Source organism: Manacus candei, unplaced genomic scaffold (assembly GCF_025592945.1).
Source record: "Manacus candei isolate 608988 ecotype Guabito, Panama unplaced genomic scaffold, ASM2559294v1 h1tg000003l, whole genome shotgun sequence".
NCBI classification, from domain to species: Eukaryota; Metazoa; Chordata; class Aves; order Passeriformes; family Pipridae; genus Manacus; species Manacus candei.
The window spans coordinates 4885235-4911241 of record NW_026138051.1 but is presented as its reverse complement, the minus strand read 5'-3'; the positions used below and the strand labels follow the sequence as shown (position 1 = coordinate 4911241).

The following is a 26007-nucleotide window of genomic DNA, read 5'->3' as shown; positions in this document are numbered from 1 at the left end:
TTTCAGAGGAGTGTATTTACATTTACCTTTCTAAAACACACAGTATATTATGTTGCAATTAAAAGCCCACAAACTCAATCTGATATTTCTTCACTAATTTATTCCCAAGCCAATATGTATTTTAATGTTCCAAACTGTTGCTAATTAACACATGGAAATATTTTAACATGGATTTTGATTAATTCCATTTAACAGTCTAACCAGTGCTAAAGCATATGTGGTATGTCATTTCTTTCTTTTGAGGAAGGCATTGGCATTAAATCTTTCAATCTTCCTGAGCACCAAATGCTAATTTCAGGAAGATTAAATAACAGACTGCAGCTACAGTTTCCTTTCTTTACTTCCCAGAAGGTGAAATGAACATATTTATGTGGGAGGAATTTCTTTACTGCACAAGCCAAAATACAGAAATTAGATTTTTTTTTTTCCCCAACACTGCTAATACACTAGCAATCGCCTGCCAACTAAATAACTTTAACCTATATCTGCAGTTCATGGAGTGTTGCCAAGTTATATGTTCAACTTTCTTTCACTCTGTTTTTTTTTTATTAAAGTATTCCCATATGATGTTTTCACTTGCAGCTCCTAAACGTTTTTCCATACTTGAATCAGGGACTACCAGCTTATAGGGAGGTGGCTCTGGCCATAAAGCCACAAATGCTCATATAAGACCCTCCTCTGATTTTCACACTCTGAAGGTATGTTATAAATATGAATCATATTGTGTTGCTGTAGTGGTTTAAATCTGAGTGCAATTCTGCATGTCAACGAGCTAAAGCACACAAAGCACCCAGAGGTGTGTGTGTGAGCAAGCACCCCGTGTGGGTAAGAATGCAGGAAGACAGAGCAGGAGGAGGCTCCCTGCTGGATCGTGGGTTAACCACTTGCACATCACCCACAGCTTTTCACAAGATGGAGTTTGACCAGCTCAAGAGCAGTTAAACACTTCTGCTCTTGCCATCTCCACCAGAAAGGTGGCCACACCCAAGTCCAACGGTTCCTCTTTCCCATATGGTGAGCCCAGTTTCCTTGTGCTTACACCCACTGTCCATCCTCTGCTCTGTGCCACCATGTCCCTACTGAAAGCCAAAGTATGTTCACTGTATGTTCACTGTATGTTCACCTCACACCTGCATCTCCTTCATATCCTCCATGCCTCTGCTGCATAAGTAACCTTTTCTTCTATTTCTTTCCCTACGTCTTATGTCCCTTGTTGCAATATTCTCTGTAAATCTTCATTCAGTTTGTAATATATGGTGCTGTCCCTCCTCCTTTACCTTTTGGTAGCTGTATTTCTGTCTCGTTTGCTAATGTAACAACTCAACAGTGTTTTCTGTGTCCTTTCCTACTACCTGTACAACACCTGATCACACTCTGCACCATTCAGCTGCCCAGATTCCTGGCATTTTCAAGAGAGCATTTCAGTTGTTCCTTACTGATCTGCTCCTATCAGATACAGTGAAGTCCAATTTTCTACTTGACTTAACCATTTTCATCAGGATTAGAACTTTCTTTTCCAAGTCTACATTCACACCCACTGATTTTCTTTAGGCCTCTTTTTATGCATTTAAGAGGTGTGTGTTGGATGCAATGTTTTCATCATATTCACTAAATAAGTGGCACTGGGATAAAGTCAATTAAGGCTACTGGTGAGAGTCCCTGCTCTCGTTCAAGAAGCAGAGGTTGTCCTTAGAAGCCCCATGTTCAGTCCCAGAGATGATTCACAACAGCTGTCACTGCCCATGCAAAAATGTGTGCACACTCTCCTGCCTGTTGGAAAAAACATGTGTCTTCTGTGTTCTCAGACTATTTAAAACCTAAATCTCTTTACAAAGAATAGAAGTTGTGGAAAAACTATCTGAAAGTTATGACAGGAAAGAGCAGTGAATACGTAGGTAGATTTTTTTCAAAGTAGCTGTGTGTTACTTTAAAGGCTGCATTAGATAAATATTTAACGCAACTGATGGTAAGGTTTACAAATGGCCATTTATTGTAGCACAGAAGGCCAAATGCCAATACCTGAATAACTGCCCATCCTGTTCTCAGTATAAGCACACATGCTCTTCACTCAAGGGTTGATCACAGCCCAGAGTAAAAAACACACATCATAAAACATTCAAATACATGAAAATGGCATTTTCCCATCTTCTCTTACATAAGCGTTCTTTATTTCACCATTCACAGTAAATATCATATATGTATATAAAACTATAAATATAACATATTTATTGAAGCAGGTTATGGGCCTGAAAAGTATAAGCAAGTAGTGCAAAGGTTTCAACTTGGTTACACCTGCTAGGCTGGCCCTAGAAGAATGCCCTTGTTAGCTGACAACCAAGCAGACTACCAAGATCCAAGAACACCCTTCCTTATGCATTTGCATGCCAGATGGATGGATACAAGGTGCTGAAAAATTAGCTCTACCAACTCCTGCTTATTATTCAAAGGGTATGTTACCAGTTAACATGAAGATAACACAACACTTAAGGCTTCTGATGTTTTCCCTAAATTAATAGGAGGAAGCAGAAAAGATGCAGTTTTAGTTATGGAAAAGCAACTATAACAATGCTTTTCCATTGGGTATCCGAACAACAGTCCCTTAAAGGTGAAGAGCAAATACTATAAGCCCCTGCCCTAGTCAGATGCACCAAAGCACTGAGGACCAATCACCAGAATGAGAAACAGGAAGAATGACGTTTGTTGCCTTCCATTTGATTAAAAAACCTCTGCAAATTAAACTGGCTACAATGACTCTGAGATGGACCAAAGTGACTGTTCCATAGTCATACACCAAATCTATTGTCAAAGTCATGAATACACCCTGCAGTCCCCCTGCAGCTGTTAAATGATGTCTCCACATCTTTTGCTCAAGCCAAACAAATTCTTCTACTGCTCTCCCTGAAGCCTTTCAGGCCATTTTACTTTGTGACATTTCGTAAGATGCCAAATAAGACAAGCAGTTACTCTGGCACTGGGAATTCCAAAAAGGTTTGAAAAAACAAAATCACTCTTTAAGACACCACGAGTCTGACTCTTCACAAGCAGAGATAACTCTAATTTCACTGAGACTTTTTTTTCCTTCCTTCCAGCAAGACAAAATTAGGACTAGTTTAAAAAACAAAAACCCACTAACAAATGCACAATGGGAAAGAAGTTATCAAACCCATCCTTCCCCAAACCAAACATACATGATCAGTTCTTTTAGCCACACCTATTCAAGTGACTTTAGGTGCCCTGTTCTGAAATGGATTGGTCACAGCAACTCAAAATCGGGTCCTAAATATGCTTATTTATGTTTGATTTAAAATAGACAAGCTGTCCTCTTGCTATCCCTGGAAAATAGCTTTGCTAGCCATTGTCCAGGCCATCGGACAGTAGCCTTCAAAAGGCCACAATAAGAGGTCTTCAGTCGAGTGGTGTCATATGGTCTTCATTTAGAAATATCACAAGAACATTACTTCTCACAGTATTTACAAATTAAAAACATATGGCTGTAACCTCTAATACTGCAAGAAATACTGCTCTTTGGGTTTGTTTCTGGCCTCAGACTTTTGAAACATGAACCAAGCAAAGGGATTTCAGCTTAATGTGTGATTCAGCCCATTCTTCTTCCAAGCTCCAAGTGTCTGGGGGACAAGCTAAAGCTGGCATTTGAAAAAAAGTGATTTGCCCACAACTGTGGTAATGTACTACAGTTGGCAACTAAAGTAACATATATCAAAAAGGGGTGGGGCTGGTTAATTAAAGGCATCTACTTTCCATTTAATTAAACCCCCCCCCCATATTATACTGGTTTTGGTTCCTATAAAGAGTTTTAGAAGTCATATATAAGCCTCTTGCATTTACTATTTAGGTTCAATCAATATGGTTATCTACCTGTCAATTTTTCTTGCTCTTTAATGCAGAAAGAGAGCAGCTTTTTTTATAGCTAGCTCAGAAAGCACTAAGCTAATCAATACATGCAGCGATAACAGAATGATTTGAAGCACGTAACAGAAGCTTATCACTTCGCAGTGTACTGAACCCGTCAAAATATTTTCCTAGAAGTAAAGTGAAAATAGAAGTTCTCCATTTTTTATTACTTAAGTGGGTGGTGACATAGATGTCGTAGGCCTTCTGGATTTGTTCCTAGCTTTTTACTTTCAGGAAAATTTGGTACATGAGCATTTGCTACTTCATAGAAACAGGAAGCCGATTCTGCGGTGAGATTTAAAAACTCTGCCTTGAGAATCAAAAATTATCTCAATTGCTCTTGATTCCCCACCCCTAAACATTTATTGGAAATCCATGCCTCGTTTGGGGGAACTGTGCATAAGGTTTTCCAGGAATGCAGCTTCTGACATTCCCACAGACCTTAAAACCCTTTGCTTTACTCAGTACTCTCAGTAATTTGTGTTCGAGCCCAATCTGCAAAGTACAGGCTTTCCTTCAGCCATCCCCTGCTGCGTTAGGCGATTTGAAATAATTTGTAAGCATCTGATTCCCAGAGGTTTAAATATACATACATGTATCAAGATTCTGGATTTTAAAGCAGCAGAGAGAGGATCAGCTGTTATTGTGGTCTCTAACCTCTACTTTTTTGAAGAAATGCATAGGATTTAACTGCGGAGTTCTCTTCAAGTGGCAAGTAACAATCATCTGCCATCATACAATTTAAGTAGGTGGAATTCTACATAACACAAAAGCTCTTTGTGATATTCCAGGCTTGCCACAATTTACCAAATGTTAAATGCAAGCTCAAAATTAATATATGTATGTGTATGTAAGTATGTATGTAAATACACACTGAAGAGATGAGAGTTAATAAGAAGCAGGAAATAATGTTTACAGCTTAAGGTTTTTTATAATTGCTCTATCAGTTTTAGCTCCACAGCCATTGTTATCAACTCTATGTCATGTCATGAGATCTGTAGGCATTTCTGCATGTCCCCCTGAACTCACATGACAGCCCTGTGGCTCCCCAGTTCAGAAGGATCTGCTTCACAACTTGGGGACCTCAGAGGCTGCCAGGTCTGGGCACTAGTGGTTACACTGGGTGCTGCTCAAGGCACCAAGCCATGAAATGTTTTACTTTCACCCTTAGCAAACAGTACTGGTATGAAAAACAAATGAAAAGGTTAAAAGGATCACAAAGAAATCCTTTAGAGAAATAACTAAAAGTCTACAGAGACTCTGCTATTTCTATTTCTCTACCAGAAATGGCCACGCATGGTACACTCAGGTCTGAACTAGCTCTGTGTGGGTGAATCAAGGTCTGGAAATCACACAACAGCATCCACTCACAGGCAAGGATTAGTCCACAGGTGTGTAAGAGCTGCTAACTCTACATCCTGACCCAATCTGGTGAGTGTGTGTGAACTTACTGTGAATGTCTACAAACCCAGGAAGCACTAAACCACAATCCATCGCAGAGCGGAGACACGCCAGCAGCGAGGCATTAACAATGTTGTCTCCTCCAGAGGAGCTGAAAGATGGATGGGCATCTCCAAGGGCAGAATTGGGCCCAGAGAATGAGCAAAGATTCTTAGAGCAACACCTCAAGTGACACAAATTATGTTGTAAAATTGATCACTTCCTTACACATGGCAGAATGCTTCCAGGGCACTCAACATCCTATTCCATTAAGCCATGATAAATGAGACCATATTTCCACATCAGTCTGAGCACTTCTTTTAAACCTACTAGTTCAAATATTTGGTTACTTATTCTCCTCCCCCTCCTAAAGATAGTGAGAACTGTCTTTCTCTTTCCCAAGTTTGCATGTCCTAATGGGTGCCATTGTTTCAGGACCATCACCTGGGCATCTTATTTCTTCACATAATTCCTCATCTTAAGAGCAAGCAAAATTCTGGGGGAAATCACTGAAAACTGTTTCGTGTGCAATCTCTATGAATGCACTCAGCAACTTGAAAAGATGGACTCAGAGATACAGGAAAGTCACAGTACAAATTATAGTGGAATGGTCCAAAAAAAGTAACTCTCCTATTCCTAGCTTGAAGAAGATCACCACCACCACCTGGAACAGTTAAGATGGAAATCTGTGGAGCAGGAACAAAATTGTTTCAAGCAGATCACTATGGCTCAAGGTGGCTAGGGAAGGTTCATAAATTGATAAGCACCACCAAAGGATCATAAGCCTCCACATCAATTGTATAAAGATTACAACAGAGCCACTCGCTGCAGTCATTCTGAAAAGGTTATGGGTTTCACAGGTGTGCACTGTCAGTTCTGATTAAGCTTAAACTAAACCAGTTATCTATAATGTTGGATTGGAAGGAGTTTTATTGCTGAACGCAAGGTAAATCAAATTCAGGATACACATCTGTGGAAAAACACAGAGGGCCAAAGTTCACAGTCCTGACACAGGCGAAAAAAAATCCAACCCTCCAAACTCAGGAGGAGATTTGCCTGAAAAAGATCCATCAGTCTGGCTATTGTCCTATGTTCTGCCTCAGAAAGGAAAGTTATTTTGCCACAGCTTTGAGTTTTCTTTCCTTCTTCAAATTATTGTTCGCTCTCACAACGCAGGCTGCTTTAGCGTTATTATCTATGCTCATTTCTAAAGTGCCTACAGTTCAACATTTATCTGAACACAAATGAAATTAATTATACACCTATACTTTTTCCTACACAGGATATAAACTGAAGTTGCAACATATTCATAATGTAATTTTTCATCTGTGCAACCAGGAGTCCGTCCAAAAACAACAGTTCACATCAGAGGTTCTTAGAGCTGGGCAAAAAGACTGAGAGTAAAATCTTGCACCCAAAAAAACATTGCTAACAACTCAATTGATTTCATAGTGCCAGGATTTCACTCAGAAATTTAAAAAAATTAAAAATGCATTCTTAAGCGTTGACACAAATTGCAAAAGGGACATTTTATTTCCAAAAATACGCTGTATTAATGCTGCACTTTGAAGTGCCTCTATTGACTCACAGTGTTAATAGATGGTAAGAGAGAAAAAAAGTATTTGCTTTTGCAACATCATTATTTCCTTTGCATGTAATTATTTTCTCGCCAAACAATGCTAGTGACAAATCACAACAGGCTCTGAAGCCATCTATACCAGCAGATTTTTAACCCAAGGTAAAAATAAACAGAAACATCTGTAAAGTAATCTTGCAGAAAGCTACGTTTATTAACAAATACATTTTCTAATAAAACACCATCTGCAAGCAACCCTCAGCTTCCACTTGATATAAATAGGCCTTTTACTGTTTTCAGATGCAGTTCCCAGAAAATTATTCCAAGCTCTACTGCAAAACACATCAGTCTTTGTTGCTGCCTGGAATGTTAATAAATAACATCAAGTTTTTAAATAGTCAAACAAATTATTGGCTTGAAACAATTATTCCAACAGAAAAAGCTGACCTTTTGCAATAAAGTGGTTTAAGAATGCATCGCTCCTCATTCCCAGTATAAAAATATTACCAAGCAGGGAAATATTGTGGAGAAAACAGAAAGCTATGAAAAAGCCATCTTGCAATTCTGCTCATAAGCACACTGTACACCTACCTTGCAAAGGTTACTGTTTTGGAGGAACTCAGAATAAAAGGAAAAGTATTCAGAGTATAAATAGTATCCTTATTATACATTTTTGTTTGGAATAGACAAAAATATAAACCAACTTAAATGTTCCTCACAGGACTACTGTACTGACCAGCAATGTAGAATTCAACAGCTCAAACTGTTGGTTGCAGAGATTGGGACTGAATCCCAGTAGTAAGGGCTCCTCAAAATGCATAAGAGTTTCAGTGGGACACATTTTCATAAGCATTATTCAGAACTTAAGTCACATTAATTCCATTAAAAGCAGTAGAAATTTAGCAAACTCTGCAAATAAATTCCTTACTCGTAGGACTGTTTAGCACCACTGAAATTTGAACACTGCTGGTTTTCCTTAGAGTTTAAAGCAGCAATCTGTCTGTCAAACTACCTCCTACCTGAGAATGCAAGAGTGAAAATTGCAGATGAACTGAGATATTAGAGTTCCCTGTCCAGAACTGGTATAGCTGGTATACGTATATTATACCCAACAGAGATGTAGCCTTTTAATATTAATCATAAACAAGCAACGTCAGTATCCCAAACTGCTTTAAAAACCACATTAAATATTGCTACTGGGACTATCACAACAAACTGCTGAAAGAAGTCATGCACATTCCAGAAGAAGGAATGTTTTACACTGTAATTCCAGGAAATGCAACTTCATATTTCCAGAGAAAAATATTTAGTGAATGAAATACTCAAGCAGTACTAGAGAGAAGATATTTTAAACCACTTACTTCACTAACAGGAGGAATGTTGAGCTTTGGTACTTTGTTCTTCGAACTAGGTGTGTTCACTTTTCCTTCCAGCAGTGTTCCAAAGGACTGATTTCCATATCCACTCTCAATTTCTAGTGGGGGTTTCAGTTCAGGTGAGTCATTGGGTACCTGGTCCTGACCGTCCATAGGCCTGACATATGCTGTAGGCTTTTGCTGGACCATGCTGTTTTTACAGTGAAGTCCTGGTGGGAAATTCTGAGTCGAAAGACCATTGTTTGCAGTTAACAAAGAAGTGGAAGGAAGTGGAGAGCCAGGACCATGGCCTACAAACTCCAGCTCGGTGGGCGACTTGGAATGACTGTTTTCTTTGTAAGAGTGCTCTCCAGGTGCTGACTTTGCATGAGCATGCCTCCTCGAATGTGAAGATGCTGCCATGGAATTTGCATCCTCAGTCCCTCCACTTTTATGCTGCTCACTCTGACAGTTGTAGAGGTCTTCATACCTGCCCTGTGACTGGTCATGGGAAGAGTTGTGCTTTGTCCGACTCTGCTGACCACTGGATTGGCTTGGCTGGGCCCCACTAGAGTTGTGACCACCACGTGACCAGTCTGTCCTCGACTTCCTGCTGCTCTGGTGACTGTGTAGCAAACCAGAGTTTGATGACAATGAAGAAGGAGGAGGCATTGATGTCGATGAATTGCCGCTGATCTGATGAGATGGGATCATCCTGTTTCTCGGTTCTGGAAAAAAGTTCTGTTCATTTTTGTCAATGGGTGTCTGTGGGACAGAATTCTTTGGGATTCCTACAAGGTGGCTCTGGTTGGAGTGGTTGGTTAACAGATCCTTCATCTCATCATAATTTCCCAATGTGTTCTGGACACGGTTTGCAAGGGCGTCGCCTTTATTTGTCTAAAATATCAAAAAAAAAAAAGAGACCAAGAAAAGCGTGAGTAAATTCCTGATTTACAAGTTACTACTCAGAATAGTTGTCTTAGAAGATGGCAAATGTTAGCTGTTTAATGGTGTCATGCTGACATTTAATTAAATTTCAATTACATTTTGCATATGTTATGTAAGAAAAACCTATCAATAACTGTGTTCAAAGAATCTCTTGAAACAGGCTTGCATCAGTAACACTTGTATACTGCTTCCCATTTTCTTAAATATGCTCTCAGAGAAGTGTTTAAATTGCATCAGTTATGGGTGTTAGGCTCAAAATAAGCTGGGTTTATGTCAGAGATGTTGGGCTTGTACATTCCATATCGTGCAAAACACGAACGTGCAATTACTGGCTACTGAGCATTTGAATTGCAATCACACAGTGTATTTAAGTATGTTATTGCTCTATCAGCCCCTTGACCCACAGTCCTGCCATAAATAGAAGCTGGGTAGCCTGTAACAGTGCCAAACTCTTCACTCCAGTTTAACTCCAATTACTTTTCCATAGAAGGTTCAGTTTGACCTGAAGTATCCACCATCTGAATCCGGAAAGAAAAAGCTTCTACCCACTCAAATGCTACGGTAGCTTCAAATAAAAAGATAATTCAAAAATATTTTCTCACAGAACATAAACAGACATGATTGCCACATTCTTAAGCATCGGGATTCTTCCGCTGTCTGCAGTCTGGTTGTATTTTTTAATCCTGCTTTTTTTTTTATTTCCAGTAATTATTAAATAAATACTGACTCATCTGTGTTTCACTGCTATTATACTTTTTCTTTTGAAGTATGAAGTTTCTTTTTCCTTTTCCCTTTCACTTGTAAAAAGATGGACAAATAAGCTGGAAACTATAATTAATACTCAGCTAATTTCCTCTCTCTTCTTGTTCTAACTCACCCCACAGAGACCCAAAGCACCAGCCTTCTCACTGACCTTTCTGTTCCATTGAAATGACCAGCAGAGAACTAAAACATCTTATTCCCTATGCTTATTACTTTACAAGACTCAAAGGATAAAAACAAAGAAAAACTATAGTTCCTGTTTAGGCAGATGGTTAACTTCTACAGTCTGGAATTAAATGTCAAAGCTATGTCATGATACAGTCAACCATACTTCTACTTATACTTGTTGTTTGTTTTTTCACTCAATAAAGCCAATAGTGCCACAGTCCACCAGCACCTTAAAACCAGGCCATAAAGATGAGGAAAGGCAGAACTTTGAGCTTGTGCTTGGTTAGAGAGTGTCAGACTCCTCAACAAGGGATCCTATCATGCCCCTGATCCCATTTTCCTCAAGTATTAAGCAGAAGTTTGAGAGATGAAAAAAATTCATGCATGCACTTCTCCTGAAATATCTGCTTCTATTACCCACTGCTGAACAAGTCAGAAGATGAGAAGAATACTGCAGAAAGATTTTTTTTTTCCTTAGTACTGCACATGCCATAAAAATGTTTAAAAAGAAGATAATAAATGCAAATTTGCTTTTGCTCATCCTAAGGGATTCTAACATATATTACCACTGCACTGAGGCAGTGATTTAAAAATTAACTGTTCAATGTTGTTCTCATCTATATATATTTTGCCAGTGCTCCTGACAGACACAGTTAATGATCCCAGTTGTGGAGAACCACGAATCACTTTTATTCACTAACTAAGTCCCTAGGTTGGTCATTTTAGTGGCAAAAATTATATTCTAGCTAAGCCAAGAATAAGCTCTTTGTATATGAGCAGTCTCCTTCAACTGAGTTGCACAATGAGTTGTTTGGGCAGCAGCCAAAACCAGGCTCTCTCTGTTCAACCCCCAAATTTAAAACAAGGAGATTCCATTGTGCTTAAGGGCCCAGCAGGAATTATGATTCGAAGTCTAAACACTTACATACTTGTTCTGTTTCCTCCTTCCCCAAACACTTTAACTCCTTATGGGATAGCACATGGGAAGTAACAGTACTGAGAAAAGCCCGACCACCAACCTTCCCCTCTGTGGTTCAGCTACATTTCCAGGGTGCATTTAGCTTATTTTCCAGAAGGCAGAAGTTAAAAAAAAAAAAGTACTGACAACATACCATCACTGAAACACTTCAACATCACAGCACATTAAATGGTGCTTGTCTAGATCCTCACAGAGGGAATCAATATTTTAATTTCAATGTAGATCTTTTCAATTATTTTGTGTTGGAGGTATCTGATTTTCTCAACTTATTTTCTTTTACATGTCACATAATGATAAATATAATTTTTCCCAATATTAACTCTATTTTATGCACAATGCTCACATCCTGGGAATAAAAGACACTATAGAAATATTAGGTATTATTGGGTTTTGTAGTCATTTACTGGGAACATTAATAAATATATTTACTGAAAGCCATGGAGATTAAATTATTTTAAACATCCTTAGCATATTTTAAGTGCACTAAAGCTCATATTCAATGGTTATTTAAGTCAATGGAAGGATAAGTACTCTCTTCAGTGGCCTTTGGACCAGACTGCAAAGCAAAACAACACATTATGAATGTGAGTGGTAATTTGGTTTACACCTAAATAAAACTAGAGGACACAGAACCAACATCAGATTTGTGCTTCACAATCTGAACGAGTTCAGGCAAGTAGTGCACTGCACTATCTGTATGTAAGACATAAGGGATAACATTAATGTTTTTACTTTATTTCCACAACAAATTCAGGGCTCTCATGAGCAGCACAGTATTATTGACAAACCTGGATACCAGCAAGAGAAACACAAAATCCAGTCATAATTTCTTGTTGCTCTTTGTTACTTCCAGATTGGGGACAATTTCTGCCTTCATATTCCAGATAATTGGCTGATTTCTTAAAGGAAACCCCTGTACATTTTGTTTTCTGAACAGCATGTTGAAGCACAATTTTGTTTCTATCAAGGAAATGCAGCATTTTGAGTATTCCAAGGCATAAATTATACCCCTAGTTTATGAATCATGGTTAGTAGCCTTCCCCCTTATTCTAGGCTCCTGTTAGTTTAGGAAATGTACACCTTCCTGCATTTGCTCCTATTTCTTTCAAAAACTATCTGTACAGAATCCTACTGGAAGACTAATTTGCTAGCTAGCTATTGCATTATAGTTTTACAAAGAAAAGAACTAATGCACTCAAACTTACAGGTCCAATTTACAAGGGTTTTGTGAAAATTTGTATTGAAACTTGAGGTTTCATAATTCATTCACTTTCTTATGCCTCATAGTTAAACTAACCTCCACGGATTAGAAGCTGAGATCTTTTTTATGCTAAGCTTGAAAAGCATGGAGGGGCTTTACCTGAAAAAAGATAAATGATTTAACATTCACCAAAGGCTCCACAATGGAAATGCTGCCCATTGGGTTCTCTTTCTCAAGTTGAACTCTTCTGAGGCAATTCCTTTGAAAAGTAACAAAAATGCTCCTACTGTTTTCTTTTAAAATACTCATCTCTGAAACTCTTTACTAATTCAAAACATTAAAAGGTATCAACAATTCAGTAGTAAAATTACAGCTTCTCTCAGGAAAACTCCAGCATTGCCTTTTCAAGTGTCTGTTGCCACAACACTGCAGGCCCTTCTCTGATCCCTTCTGCAAAATCAAGCATGAGCAGGTTGCACCAGAGCTCAGAGGCAGGACCTGCAACCCACTTGCATTAAAGAGCAACACAGCCCTCGCTGCCTGACCTTCCCAAAATAATGCTGGATGTCATCACGTTGTCAGAGGTGTTGTTTCCCCGCATGAGACAGCGGAGCTTCTAAAGGAGGCATTTATCTTTTAACAAGCGTGCACAAATGTATTTTATACACCCACAGAAGTAAATATCTCTTTTCATGTGAGTGCACACACACAAACTACAAAGAAGCAATGTAGAAACACGCACTTGTCCAAAACTATAATGAACACCTACGTTTTATTTGACAGAGGGAAAGAAAGATGCTGTAACAGCTAGAGCAGAGAGATGATAGATGAAGGTAGATAATCCACACATCTTGTGATGCACAGTGGCAGCAAACTCCATGAGAAAACCTGAGTTCTTTTCTTCAAGCAACTTTTAATATCCCCAACCCTACTGCAACCCAAAAAACAGCTGCCAGTTGTTCAGTCTTTAAAACATCAAACCCAGCAGTGGTGGTATTCCCTACCCCAACTGTCCCTTCTCTAGATACTGTTGAAGCAAATGAGGAAGGCATGATAAACAAGTAAGGACACTAGGTCTGGGAATAAAAGAAAGAAGTACAACAGATATTGGTGCTGCGTGTTTTCAGTTCCTGACACAAAATTTTGCACTGTTTTGCAGACTGGTCTATCTACTAAAATCCAAATGACTACTTGCATGAATGAAAACGTGCCTGACATGCAGGAAGTCTCAACAAAATCAGTTCATAGTAAGTTATTATTCCCATAAAGAAGCTAAAATGTGGTTCAAAGCAGAAATAGTGCATTTATTAGATTTTTATTTAAAAAAAAAATCAAAAAGACCCCACAAACAAACTATCCTAGTGCATAGTCCTTATTTGGCTGAATATGTCTGTCATGGATGAGTGGAATGCACCTCACTCAAAAGAGGGAAGCAGCAACGTGTTTTATTGAGGTAAAATAATTTGACAGAGGTTGATAAATTCAATGGAATTCAACAAAGTTTAACAGTGGTTTGACATTAAAACTTATTGCCAGCAGTAAGTTTTATGCCAAGGTTCACCTTCTTAATTGCTGCATGGAAGAAACCTGCAAAGGCAAATTGAGTCAGAATGGTTCTAATTCAAGAGACCAGAGATGCAAAGATTAAGGAGAACCCTCCCATCAGTCAGAAGGCTCAGAATAGACCTCTTGCTCTCTAAACTCCTTATGGACCCTGAGCATGGCTGGATGCAATCTTAGCCTCAGACTTGGTCAACGGTTTAAGTCTAATGGAATTATTCATATAATATTTACAATAATATTGAGTAGCTACATGGACTAGCAATGTTTCATAGGATTAATTCAGCATAGTATCAGTCAGTTATCAAGTATCTGTCATGGGTAAGGGATCTCCCTGCCTTGGGTAAGGAAGGAATCTCTACCCCTTGAGAGGCATCCCTGCTCAAGTAGAGGGTCATCTGGTGTGCAGTCCAGCTGCACTTCAGGGTAAGATCAAACTGGGCCCACCCTGATGGCAGTATTTATAGGGTGAAGAAGTTGGTTGCTAGTCAGGAGAGTAGGGAGAGACATCTTCATTTTAGCTCTGATATTTTGTTCTGTGCTTTGGTTACCTTGCACTTTTGGGTTTCAAAACCGGCTTTTGAAATATTTTTCAAGAGACCTTCACTCCCTGGAACGCCAGCCAGGGGCTTCCAGTAGGCAAGTTCACCTCAAGGACGAAAGGCCTGTTGCTCCTCAAGTCAGCCTGAACCAAAGTACAGCTTGGAGTCAAGTGTATCCACCACACTTCCGTGGTCTATAATTATTAGACATCATATGATTATAACGACAGTCTTTTCTCCTCCTTTCTGGGTGATTTTCAAAGAGCCCTCATCTTCCCTTACAGTTGCTAACAATGTAAAATGGAAAGATGAAGTGGTGGCCTTTCAATGGATGTCACTGATTGGGAGGAGAAAGAGATATGGAAATTTACATTATGATGAATTCTTTAGGGAATGTCTTACTGAAAATCAAAGCAGCAGAAATCATAAAGGGGGACATCCCTTGGTGATGAAAATCTCAGGCAGCAAGGCTCCTTAGAGAGAATAAGACTTGTCATAAAAGTCCCTTTCATACCCTTGTTATGCTCCCCAAAGATTCAGTCTCCCAAAAGACTTCTTTGGATGGTTATGATTGCACAAAAAAGCTTATGAACTCATTATTTATAGAGGGGACATTGGTTTTAACAACTCGTATATTTTCTTCTTAAAAATAAAAGAACTAATAGCTAGCTTTGTACAAACCCACTTATAGAAACAGGAGCTGCACATACTTCTACTGCAGGACTTTGCTACGTGTTTATAGAGGAAGGAATCTTGAACTGGACTGTAACCAAAATTCCTGATTCTGCCAATGTTAGCATGCTAAGCTGGGCAGCACATTCACTTTGCTCAGCTGCTGATCTGTACAATCAGTGTATTCAAGAGTATAAGCACCAAGGCAGATGTGATACTTCCCTTTCTTGCAGGTGAAGAGAAGCTTTATCTGTGTTTGTAAAAGCCATTCTGAAAATGCAAAATATAACAATGCAACTTACCTTGTAAGGTTCCCCAAAGAGGTTAAAACCTGAAGCAAAGAGATCTTCATCTTGCTGGACTTCCTGGTTTCTTCTCTCCCATTCCTTCCGCTTAAGTGCACTCCGGTCTTGTTCATAGTGACTGAAGAAGAGAAAGAGAGAAAGGACAACACGTTATTTCCTCCATAATTTAGTTACATGTTCATAAGTATCAGTAATAGCCATAAAACATCAGAAACAATGCAATTCCCAAGGATAATTCTGAAAGAAAGAAGCAGCCACTGAACAATTTTTCCAAATTTAAACCTGGAATCATAAAACTATGCAAAATTGGGCAGTAGGCCAGTCAGTACACTTCTAAAATGAAAACAGAGAAAAATATTGTTTTCAAACTAACAGGGTATTATGCAGAGTAATAAAATATACTTTGATGTCTTTGTATGAACAGCCTGTTCATACACATGAGTGTGAACACACACACACACACTCGTGTGCCCACAGAGCGTGTACGGGCAGAGAAAGCAAATGTGAAGTCAAGGAAGCACAGCAACATCTAAAAATCCATTTAACTAAACATCCATCCCAATGCTCCAGGTCATCCATGTGTGGTTTAGACCACCTAATTCTGTCCCACTTCTTGTTAAAATTTATGTACAGTTTCACTGTAGGTGTCAAGGGGGGGTTACAAAGTGGTTTTGTAGCAGCAGGCTGCCAGAAGAGACTTTGGGATAGTTGATTCCAGTATCAGATAAAATTCTACATACAAACACACAGAAAAGAATCCAGCATCTCAGTGTAGCAATGGTGAGTGGCACTTATCTGTGTGTCAGCTTACTTTGTGCACCTGCCAGACCTAGATGACAAGCTGAGAGACCACATTCACTTCTCCCCTGAATAGCACTGAAGTACTTTGGTCTTTTGGCTTTACAAACTACCTCCTGCTCCTCTGAGGGAAAAGATATAATTAAAACCCTGAAGGAGAGGGAAAAAATAGGAAAGGAAAAGATGCATGCTTCAACTTGCACTGACAACCTCTCATGTGACAAGCATTAGGGGACACTTCTGTGCTTTCAACCCGTATTTGATTTGTTATGAGGCTTTTGGCTCTGCTTTGTGTCAGCTAATTAGCTACCAAATTCCAGATGACAATTTGAATAGCAGATTTGGTATATGCCCTGATGTTATCTGCAATAAGCAGTATTTCCCTGATAGGTGCTGGACATGCATGCACACATCCACACACAGCCTCTGTGTACAAATGCTTACACACAAACATACATATTACAGCTGTAACAAAGAACAGTTAATTCTCCTATCTCTGGCGAGAATGAATTAAATCTCCACAGAGCTCCACTGCACTTGGAAGATAACCAAATATCTACAACTTTTGCCTTTTTAGCTCAGCATGATGTTGTATTGAAAGCTTCACACCGAGAGATATAATGAGGAATGAACTGCACAGTGATGAGGCTTTAACAGTGTATAAAGTCACTGATTTCTGAGTGAAACCACAATTACTAATTTGAAGCACCAGCTAATTAAAACCACAGCTATGTATTTAGCCTCTTGTTATACCTACTGCAGTTTATAATTATGAGGACCTCTTTATCTACTCAATTAAAGTTCTTATGATTCAGGCAGGTTGTGTTTGAACCTGCAAGCCCTGCAGAGAGCACAGGAAAGCATATGTCTGTTGCCTGATGACTCCATGTTATCCTTACACTCATATACTTGTTTTTGTACAGGCAGGGAAAGAAAAAAGGAAAGACCTGCCACAGAGAGATCCCTAAATAAAAAATATGAATTAATAATTGGTTTAAGCAATTCAAGACCACTCAGAGTTGGATTGAATAAGGCTTGATTATGGCTTGTAAACTGAATGCAAAGCCACCTACATAGGTTGAGCTGAATGATTTCCATCCCCATTTTCCTTCTACAGGTTAGAAGGCAGAAAACATGTCACGTTTTGTTTTGTTTAATTTATTTATTTATAACACCTCCTGATGTAGTGGCATGACTAACACCAAAAGCAAGCTCCAGAACATTGTTATAATCAATCCTGGTATTTCTGCAGGAGGTTTAGTACTGTTTGCTGGTTTCCTGAGAGAGACAGAAGGGAAACTGTTGTAAAAACAGTCACTTTACTACTCTATATGTGACCACATTGCTGATGCAATGCTGCAAACCACAAGCAAACTGTTCACTAAAAGTGAAGGGGGGATAAGCATCCCTTCCTTTCATATTCTAAATCCACATTACAATACACAAGTATGGAAATAAGTCAACGCAAGCTGTTTCCCAAATTGGCACCCAAAGAAGAGGACAAGGCTCCTCCCCACAACTTTGCTGGAGTAGGGGGCTGGTTTAACCCAGAAATAATCCAGCCCAGGAGGAGTAGGAACACACTATGGTTATCCCTCTCATGGGAGATCTTTCCAGGGATTTCTTTGACAGTTTGACCCACAGACTGGGTGACTCTTGCAGCAAGATCAGATCATTATGAAGTTATAAACCCAGTCTCATGGATCTGGTCTAAGAAAGATTTTATATCCTGCATAAATCATCTTTGCTTACGGGAGCAGTCCTATCCCAGGCAGTGCCAGCACTCACTTCAGAAAGAATTATTCATGAAAGTTAGAGCTGTGTTTTACAGCTTCTCAATGGCTTCCCTGGCCTGGGGTTTCAGGGTGAAATCCTGGGCCCATTCAAATCAAACTGAATCTGGCCACTGAACACAGAGATCACAGACTAGAGCACAGAACGTATCTCGCCCCTCGTGAGGTTCCAGCATTTTGTTACCTAAAAGCCAGCTCTGGTTGCAAGCATGTAAAGTATTTAGGGAACCAAGTGAGGCATTATGCCATATCCTATCTGAGAAAAACCAGCAGAGGCCCTAAGACTATTTAGATATGTTTTATGACACATTACAAAACCACAAATTCAAAAATGATGAAAACAGCAGTGGCATAATTCAGAGTGGCATAATCACTTTAAAAGCCATTAACTTGAGCTAACACAGTATTTACAATGTTAACAGTAAAAAGGTTGAAAATACAGTATTTTCCAACGCAACCTACTGAACTGTTTCTCTCGCAGTGCATTTATGAATGTTATCCACGCACCCAAGAGGTGAATGCAAAGGTGCACCTCAAGCCCTGGACCCCAGCAGTGTTTAAACAGAACCAAACTGTGAGAATCCATGTTACAACACAAGCAAAGCCCTAAGTGAATTGCCACCTCTGCATCAATCCAAATCCCTCTCTTGTATATTCTCTTGTGAGAACAACAAAAAAAAAAAACTCAGAAAAAAAAAAAGCTTCATTTTGAACTTTCCACTTACACAGTCACATGGTACCCTTAAGTGTACAAAGTATCTATGCAAAAGGAAGTGGTTGCTCATCCTGTCAGGTCCATTACTTGGCTTATTTCTCTGCAAATGTACTTTTGCTATGGGAACACTTGACAGGGTGCTGATTGTGTCTACAGGAAGTCAAATATTGTAAGATCATACACAGATTAGGATAACAATTTATTTGGGTTCCTTTTAATCCAAAGAGGGATGATGATTAGATCTTAAGGCTGCAGTGCACTGAGACCTAATGGGATGCTCTCCAGAAACTCTTAATGCGGCCACAATGCAATCTCTGGGACTTGTGTTTAATTTTTAGCTTAACTAATGTTCTGTGAAATACAGATATGTGATTAGTGGGGAAGGTGTCAGTGAAAACTATAGTCAGATACCATGAGGAACATCAGAGTTCAGTCTGTCTCACTATAGTATGAGAAATACTTCATGAGTCCTCTAAAGCCACGAGAGCGGGATATCACAATACAGACTTCTGCAAACATTTTAAAACAAGATTTAGAAGGAAACAGCTGTAGGCCACAATATTCATTGTATCCAAGAAGGCCAGTTCCCTAGGCACAACTATTATGTGACAATGCAGTTTAAATACATGAGCTCTATTGTTTTGTTACAACTTATTAGATTAATAATTGAACACCTTCGCCCTCAGTGCAGCCCTCGGGGGCTGTGGGGACAACCCAGATCCATCTCGATCTCTGGAGAACGGAGAAAAGGAGAAGGTGGCTGAGGCAGAAGGAGGTTATATCAAGGCAAAAGATAACAGACAGGCATGTAGGTTTTGGATTGGAAGCTAAAAATGTGGATCTGGCGATAAGAGATGGAAGTCAGACAAGCGCTGGCTACAAAAAGGAGAACTTAGAAGGAGAGCAAAATTTGGGGCACTGGAAAGGACAGTACAATCATCTGTGGTGAAAGTGAGAGGATGTGGTGAGAAAGATCTGGAGAGAAAAGAAAAAACCTTTTAGGACAGACTGCAACAAAGTAAGAGGTTAGAGGGAAGAGTTAAAGGAAAGCTGATGAAATGAAACCAACAGCTAAAGGCTGAGATCGAGCGTTTGAGGTCTGTTTTCAAAGTTGTGCTAACCACAGCCACAGAAGGAGTCTCCAAAGCACAGCGGACTAGGCAAGCCAGACAAGAGCCTGAAAGACAGGACAAAGAGCAGAAGAAAGAAGTCAGACCAGTTGGAAGGAGTAGTCTCTGTGATATTAAGAAGGAGAAGAGAGAAAAATGATCAAACACCTAATGTTGCAGACAAACCATGAATGAGAACAGAACACTGCTCTGTTGATTCAGTCAAAACAACAAGAGCCCAATAGGGAAAGAATCAATAAAAAAGCTGGAGCAGAGAGGCTTTATAGCAGCGACAGACTACATCCACGAGGATAAATGAATGACATTCAAGAAAAACAGCATTTATCCACAAGTTAGGGAAGAAGTAGTTGCTGTTCTCAATAACACATCTCAATTCACAAAAATGCACAACTATGGTCAAATCAAACATTCCCCTGTACTGGTTCCACACCCCTTAAAATATCGGATGTGCCTAAATGATGAAAGAAGTTCTCAAACTGAAATGTTTGTCATTTGTGGAAACGAGAAATAAACACAAGCTTCTAAACTAAGACACAGTGGATATAAAATGATATGAATTTGAGAACTGAAAGTCCTTTCCCAAGGTTGTTTCTTCATAGTTTTTACTTTGCCCACAAGCACTCAGGAAGTTGGAGAAGTAAACTCAGCTTCCTCGAAAACTAACTCTCATGCCTGCACAAGGTATTAAACATCCCAAATCAAAACCCACTCATGAAAATATTTCCTACATGGGAAATCCAACTCGGGTCAATGAGAATATCCCCCATGCTTAAAATACATGCTTACATGCCCATACCAGGCCAATTCTTTTTCAATGTGAGCTAAAAAATGTAAAGTAAAAAGCATTTAAGCTGGTAATCAAACTAACAACTACATTACAATGGGAATTCACTTGTTCATAACTCCAGATTTATCTCACCATAACTCCACCAATTTCAGGTAAAAGCAGAGTACCACAACACTGTAATTCCTTCATCTCTTCAGACTGTCCTTATATAAACTCTGGTACTTCAATACATTTATTTCAAATGAAAAAGAAAAATGAAAAAGCAGCCTCAGGACTTAAATTTCATCGCAGGTCTTAAAATGTATTCACTAAACGAGAGGAATTTCAAAATCTGATCTTTAAGCAGAAATATGGCCAACTTAACATATCTCCCCTGCTGATCTGAAGTCTTTGTTTCACTTAATGATAAACAACATAAGCACCACCACACTTAAAATAGAAAAATTCCTCTTCCTCTGTTTATCACCACTGAACTTGCATCTTTGTCCTGGTAATTTTCCTACTTAACAGAGACCAATCAAGTCATGATAGAATAGCTTTACAACTTCTCAGTATCTTTCATATTTAACATTTACTTTAATGCTGTCTTCTTTTTCATAGCATGAATAGTTATTGAAAGTGTCTTGCAGAGAACATATCTATCACTGTACTTCAAGATAAATGATTTATTTTTAAATATAGAATATTCTGTCTTTGATGTTCAACAGTTCTGCAGAGAAATACTTGAGATGGTCACTGGTTATCTATCCACATGAGCTAAATCTCTTCACAATTTGCATTAAAAACAATGCCATTCCTGTAGCACATTTAACAGAGAATGTAGAAGATTAAAGCCTCCGAAGAAAATAACACCCAGGAGACCCCTGGGCAAATTATGGAAATGTAAGCTAGAAGGCTAAGGGTTTGGCTTCTATTTGTCATATTCTTCATTCTTTTTAGTTATTCCCACACACACCAAGTAACTAGAAAACAATTTTCTCCTCTTTTTGGTATAATGCAGCCCCCAAACCTTTCCTCCCCGTGAATATGGAAGGAACGATTCTGGGGGAATGGATGACAGAGATAAGCTCCTGAATAGTAAGCATATAAAGAATAGATGAGGTTTCAAAGGGGAGCATTTATTGTTTCCTGTATCATAGCACATTGTCTTTCAATATGATTAGTTATCAGTCTGAGTTATCAAAAACTGGGATGAAATAAAGCGCTTACGCAGTTATGCTTCATTGATGTCAGCTAGGGGAGCATGAAAATCTCCATGAAGTTGGGTAATTGATGTGTAAATCAGAGCTCAATCACTCTGTAATAGAAATGGTCCCACTGAAAGTATGGTTGTTGAACAGTATTGCAGTATGGTGGGGAAGAAGGAGAGAAACAGAGTCAAGATTTATTTATTAAAAAATATAATAACTGGCAATTTGCACAATTTTCTCTTCAAGAGAGAAGTGCTGTCAGATACATTTAAATGCAAGCTGCAGATCACTATATTTGGGTACCCTTATTCGGCAATAATTAACTGTTTCTGTTTTATTAAAATGCTTGGGGACACTGTTATGGATATTTAAAAAGCAAATTAAATGAACATGTTCATCCTTTGAAAGGCAACACGTGTAAATGACATCAGCAATTGTAATTTGCTTAACAATGTGTGTTCAAGGTATGTTTTGGAGTCCTATTACAGTCTTCTTGTCAGTTCAAATTTGCAGTATGAGAAACAAAAGCAAAACTGAAGGAAAAGAGGGGGAAAAAGAAAACTGAAGAGAAAACTATTTATAAACACAGCTTCAGAAGGACATTAAAAGACAAACAGTCATTAGAACATCAGTCACATAAAACAGCTTTCCAACATGCAGTATTTCTAAGAATAAACATCTGATTCATAAATAAAAGAGCTAGTTAAGGTAACACTATGGGGTTATTTTTGTTGTAATTTTTTTTCTTTAAGTAAATGAATACGCATTGAGGTGTCAATATCAACTTCCCAGAAACACCTGGAATCCAGTATTCTAGTTATGATTCGCAATAAACCAATGATAAACTGTAACTAACTTAAATAAATGTGAAATTTATGAGCATTTTGGCATCAAATGAATTACATTCAGGACACTGGAGCTGGATTAAAAAGCTTTATTAGATGGGTAATGTGCTGTGGCTGTAAGGGGACTCTGATCACTACAAGGGGGTTGAACAGGAAAGGACATTCAACCTAAACTCTGAATTTCATTGTTCTTCTGAGTTTAACAGGACATGACAGGGTTTTAAATGTCTTTGTTTGCTTTTTTAATTTTTATATCTCCTGGGATTTGGAGCTTCTTCAAAATTCACTGATGGCAATGAAGCCTTTGCCAAAGTATATACTATATTTCACAGCATATCTCCTAAAGACATCCTAGTGGTCATCAGCTTCCTAGCAGCCTATCAGCACCAGCACTCTGTGTATTAATGTGCTACAGATAAATATAGTTGTGTTTAGTTGCATGCTGTGAATTATTCTTTATACACATCAATAGCAAATGTGGCATAGTACTGCTACAAAGAGTATATTTTACATGTATTAATCCCAAGATATAACACTAACTTGATGCAATTAAAAATATTCTCACAATGCTTGTTACAGTCTGTTTTTCCTTCACCTGAACAGCTCAAATTGTGAAGCCTTTCTTGAAAATGTACATTTCTTTGTACATTTACCGTTTTCGAAGCATAAAATGTACTTTAATATATGGAAACTCAAAATCTTTAACTTACTATCACCTAATGTGTACAGACTGCACTCTTACATCTGCGCTGAAAACCATTTTGGAATTCTACTTTTGTCTTTATCTTTTTTCATATTTCGAATTAATTTTTTGTCTTTAATACCACCACTCAAAACCTTCCTGGGCACCTGTCAGATGCCTCCTTAAAAATGGATTCCACACATTTATATATGTTCGAAATGTTGGCAGTGAGACCTAATAGATGGCAGAATAGATAGATATAAATCTAGTCTTTTAAAGAAGACACAAAACAATCATGATTAACACAACCTTTTGGGTACAGATGAATCAGCACAATCAACTGCTTGAGTATTTTATCACAGAAATGCTTCTGTGGGCTCCTACAGCTCTAATAAATGCATTCATTTACTAACAGGCACCTCTACTCCCTTGAGCATTTTCACATGCTGTGCAGCTATTTAACCACATGTTCTTAAACTTAACATGTGCTGAAGAATACCACCACAGGAAAATTAAAAATTCAGTAGGATGACTATTTCATTCATCAATTTTAGACTGAAGAAGTTCACACAGGTCTCTGTGTGCAGTGCACACATACAGACTGATTCAGAGACTCCAGTGCACAGAAAAATGGTACTCTAAGCCTAATATAATTCAACTGCTTGTTATTTAGGACACCAGCTAAGAAGTTATCTCTTAAATAAATTATTCTTCTCTCAGTTGAAACCCTATATATTGGCCTCAATGTGTTATAGTAGTATCTACTGAAACGGACAGAGATGATCAAATAAATGCAAGGTGCTCTCATTTCAAATTCAAGTACACATGCACCCCCTTTTCAGTGCTGTTGTGAAATACATTGCTCATCTTGGGCACTAGCAAATTGCAGAAGATGCAATGATCTTGTAGCTTCATAAGACTTAATGCTCATAAGCTTGTAAAGAACCCAGAACATTTCAAACTCCAAGTTTTAAGCGTTCTTCCACTGGACTTTAAAAAGCCTCACAGCAACAAGGTGCCTGTTCCATACCTTAGGAAAGAATAATAATATTTTGTGGTTATTTTTCCTAAATAGATTCAGAGTCAGCAGGTCAATGGATTATCATCATCATTGGCTTCTAGTGAGGAAGATAATCTATAACAAATACTGTTCATGTCTACAGCAAACATATAATGTTTATTCCTCATTTATAAACAAGGTATAAAGTATGACAAAATAATTTAACCAAACCAGCACAAAGTTCATCAGCATTGCTGAGGTTTACATCCTCTCCAAGGGCATAGTTCAAAACTTCAACTGATGCTACTGGCAATTTTCCCAGTGAATTCAATGAGGGCTGGATGGGACCCAGCCATTTAATAATGACAAAAAAAGCCAGGTGTCATAGCACAGCCAGCTCTAACTCACAGCAACTTCTTGCTATAAACTAACTTTTCTGCTATATTCCTCATGCTAACAGAATTTTTTTATCCACTGCCAAGAGTTTAAAAAGTCTTAAGTACAAACCAGCACATGCCAGAGCTACAGAACTTCTACGGTCATTCCTTACAACATGTTGCTACTGGCTGCAGAGACAAAGGTAAATTAAATGAAATTTAAGAATTTCTTAATTCAAAAAAAAAAAAAAAATCGAGATACCAAATAATTTTCCTAATCTACCCCACAGGCCATTATGACCTTGAAATAAAGAGTGATTATACACACACACACACACACATATATATATATTTTAGTGATGTTATAGATTACACATATGACATCTCAACCAACTGACAGGAATAATGAAATTTGCCTCTACCCCACAGTAAGTACTGACACACACACACACACACACACCAGGCAGATCACAGACCTTGTCACTGAGAAAAAGTAAACCAAATGTATCATGCTCCCTGAAAAAACAACACCCTTAAATTTAAGTCGACATGGGAATGCTGTGCAATTAGGGATATGGCATGTAGGTGTTACACAAGTTTGAAATATGCTCTGGGATTTGAAAGTTAAAAACAAGCTGTAAAATACTTCTTTACACAGAGAAAAATCATAATAAAATGTTATTTAGACTGGCTATAACTACAACCTCATGTCTGAAATGACTTGAATGTTTAAGATGGGTGTGATGCAAATGATTATCCCAGTACTGCAGTTCCCAGAGCCAAAGAGAAACTATATCTGTTTCCCCAATTATGTTTTGAATGTGTTTGAAATCTCACATGTATAGCTGACTTCATGAATGACTGAAATATCACAATGAACAAAACAGGGCTATTTAGGGTCAAACTCCCAGAAGAAGGGGACCAAACAGACCAAAGTTCTGTTTAACCCATCCTGCCTCTGACAACAGGCAACAGCAAACACCCAGTAAAGCCCAAAGGAACAGGGCAAAGAGCTCCCCAAAATACTGCCATTGCCCTGACAAAACTGTGGCACATGAAACCATGTGTTAAGTACAAAGGAGCTGGTATATTTATACTTAACAGCTCTGGGAAACTTTTCTCCAAAGAATGCTCTCAAACAGAATACTCTGTGTCAAAGAGCTTCACAACTCATCTGAACTTATCTCCTTCTCTCAAACTAGGTTTACTGCTCCTATCAGCTCTGAAAACCTCACTGGTTTAAAAAGATTGTATTGTATTAAAAGATTTA

General features: G+C 38.5%; 1 protein-coding gene across 4 annotated transcripts in view; it reads right to left on the bottom strand.

The window, feature by feature from the left end:
* AFF2 (ALF transcription elongation factor 2) overlaps window positions 1-26007 on the bottom strand; it is a 336223-nt gene that overhangs the window by 234942 nt on the left and 75274 nt on the right. For all 4 annotated transcript variants that reach the window (XM_051789008.1, XM_051789018.1, XM_051789027.1 and 1 more), the window contains exons 2-3: window positions 15418-15538; window positions 8290-9180 (exon numbers count right to left, since the gene is read on the bottom strand). In XM_051789008.1, coding sequence (XP_051644968.1) covers window positions 8290-9180; window positions 15418-15538 — 1012 coding nt within the window. The remainder of the gene's footprint in view (window positions 1-8289; window positions 9181-15417; window positions 15539-26007) is intronic.